General features: G+C 38.6%; 1 protein-coding gene across 1 annotated transcript; it reads right to left on the reverse strand.

Annotated features, from left to right (window-relative positions):
* Window positions 1-752: 752 nt before the first annotated feature.
* On the reverse strand, window positions 753-2,727 carry LOC117090316 (UAP56-interacting factor-like). Its single transcript, XM_033222478.1, is given in 4 exon segments — window positions 753-2,045; window positions 2,048-2,605; window positions 2,608-2,703; window positions 2,706-2,727. Coding segments are annotated over 4 exon segments (948 nt in total). The 3' UTR covers window positions 753-1,773.
* Between the last annotated feature and the right edge of the window lie 237 nt (window positions 2,728-2,964).

Consider the following 2,964-nt stretch of genomic DNA (forward strand, 5'->3'; position numbering starts at 1 on the left):
TGTTTTAAAATAAGCTACCAGTAATTCTAAATCAGACTAAAATGTACTGTTCCTAGACCAAATACAGGCATTCATACTTGCAAAAATGTTTTGCAATGAGTTCTTGGCCTATATGAAAAGCATCAAATAGCTAAGGAGAGACTAGAATTTATTTTCAAATTCTGTGACTGACTTCCAATAATCACTTATCAGTACAAGTACCAGCAAAATATCAGATATTAAGGATCAGATTTAATTCTTTGGTATAAGCATGAAACTGTTACTGATAGCTTTCCATGGCTAGCATAAATCATTAAGTAACTCAAGAAGCATGAGAGGCAACAATGAAGTCTAGTATACAATGCAAGGCAGGCCAAGAACGATGTTTGTCTTACAGGAAAAGTCAACACTAACAATCTACTCCTGAGAACTAACACCTATTTAGATGTTTTTAACATAATGGCAAACTAAAACGTCAAGCTTCAAAATGACCAAACTTGTAACGTATAGCTGGAAGATTTTGCTGCATTTGGCATTACCGTAATTTACAGTTACAACATCTGAGGACTCAGTACTATCTTGGCACAGACTAACTTCTCCCACTCCCTCAGAGGTGGCAGGTGGCGGGGTGGTGGGGGAGGGCCTTTGCTCCCCATAAATGCCTGAACTTTAATTTATACCACATAAGAAATCAGTGAAAGGTAAAAACAAGGTTAATGTAACTCTATTATAAATTTTGCATTTTTTCTGTGACATATACAAGTATATTTTTGTTTTTGGAGCTATAAATTATTTAATTTTGCAATCTTCAAAGCTCATAAATTTCAACTTTTCAAATAAGAAATGTTAACTTCAAATAAGAAGTCTAGGACTTTATGGCTATTAATTTTACTATCAAAATATCCAAGGGACTCAATTCAATGTAATAGTTATAATTCTTCTAAATATCATTCGAATACTTTGTGGACACTAGACTCAAGACTATGCTAAATCCAAACAGTACACCTATAACCTGGGTTTTGAAGTTTTTCATCTCAACTACCTGTCCTTCAACTTGCTACTTACTTCCTCTCATGCCTCGTTTATTAAACACAAACTGTCATTTTTAAAAACTGGATCTTCTCCTCCAAGGCCCTATCAGATAACCTCGTAAATATGCATTTATAGTCTTTAACACCAACATTTTAAACTGAGACCTAGAGTCACATTTCTTGTTAAAAGTTCAGCACTAAAGCTGTATAATTCCAGGGGATTACACTGTCTGAAAAATGAACCAAGTTCTAGATATTCCCATAAATCTTAAAACCCAAAACTGGAATTCTAATACATTTGTTTTGTATCTCTAATGAAGAAAAGGCAACTGTACTGACTACATCAACACTATTAAAGGGTAAGTGACAGCAACAAAGGGACCTACTCATGTTCTGAAGACCAAGATTTACCATGACAAAGTCTAAAATATGGGCAAAGGTGATGAGATCCTGAATACCACTATCATAAAAATAATCAATTTATATCTTTCTGTCTTCCTTCTGCTGCATGAGGAACCAAAGAAGTCAAACAGATGATTGTTCTGTCTGAGCCAACCATGAAATCTTCAAGAACAGATAGGTATAATCCCTATTCTTCTTCAGGGCATTATTTTACACATTTAAAAAAAAACTTCAAAAATAAAAATAAGAGTTATTTAGCCTGGTGAATATTTTGAAGTAAAGTTTCTTGAATTTCTGTGATGAACTCTTCAAGCAATTCAACTTTTCAGAGTCATCTCTCAAAAGTTCCCTGGACATGGGCCTATCCCACGGTCACACAGCGGCTTCCCCCTTTGCTGTGTGTGAGAGTGGCTCTTTGTTCCTTCAGGATCCCAAACCGCTCATTCAACGTCATCCCTGTCTGTTTTCCGACGCTGTTTATGTCAAACTGTAGGGGAACACCTTTAGGAACTTTCCGGGCGTCACTTTGCTCCCGCTTTGTTAAAAATGAAGGTGCAGCAGTACGAGTTAATCGTGGTTTCTGAGTTACTGGGCATTGCACTGCTCCAGGATTGTCAATAGATACAGTCAAAATCCTCCATTTGTGGTGGAAGTCCGCCATTGACGAGTTTTCTTTGCTACTACATCGTCTAGCAGTTGTTCTGTATTCAACTGGGCCTGAACCTTCAGGCCTCTTCTGAAAAGAAAAGTTGCCTGACGAGTATCTTTCTGATGATTTAATTTATTTCCACTCCTGGTAAAATTAGCTGGAATATTATTTTTTCTGTTTAGCTGGTTAGGTCTCTTGAGAACTGCCACTGGTTTCCTCTGCCCTTCGTTTTGTCTCAGAAGGTTTGCCTTCCTTTTTAACACTGGAAAATATTGTTCTATATTCTTGTCACTTAGAGGTGGACGATTCATAGGACTAATTCCTTTTCGAATTCCAGTTGTTTTCCTAGCTGCAAGGCCAGTGATAACTCCATTAGGACGTCTCTTTCCAGGCATGACTCTTCCTCTACGATTCAGACTAGTCTTACCAAAACCAGAATTCTGTTGGATTCCCCATCGTACTCTCATCCTGAATTGCCGGGCACCACTTTGCTGGAGGAGTCTTCTATTTAGTCTTGGAAAATTCTGCTTCTTCCCTTCTTTCGATTCAACTTGATGATATCATCCAAAGACATATCTATTTTGTCCAGGTTTTCATTGCTGCGGGCCTTCGGCGGCGGCGAAGAGGTCGCCGTGGCTCCACCAGCCGGGTACCAAAACGGTTCATGGCTGGAGACCTATTTTTTTAATAGAAACAAGATTTCACCATGTTGGCCAGGCTGATATTGAGCTCCTGACCTCAAGTGATCCACCCATCTTGGCCTCCCAAAGTGCCGGGATTACAGGAGTGAGCCACCGCACCTGGCCTGTTCTCTTATTAATTAATACAGTGAAGTTTTCCAGCTGCCTTACGATTTGTTCACCTGTGGATGTGACCTACTTTGAATATTTGTAGAGCCAGATT

The sequence above is a fragment of the Trachypithecus francoisi genome, unplaced genomic scaffold (genome assembly GCF_009764315.1).
Source record: "Trachypithecus francoisi isolate TF-2019V2 unplaced genomic scaffold, Tfra_2.0 Lachesis_group11, whole genome shotgun sequence".
Classification (NCBI taxonomy): domain Eukaryota; kingdom Metazoa; phylum Chordata; class Mammalia; order Primates; family Cercopithecidae; genus Trachypithecus; species Trachypithecus francoisi.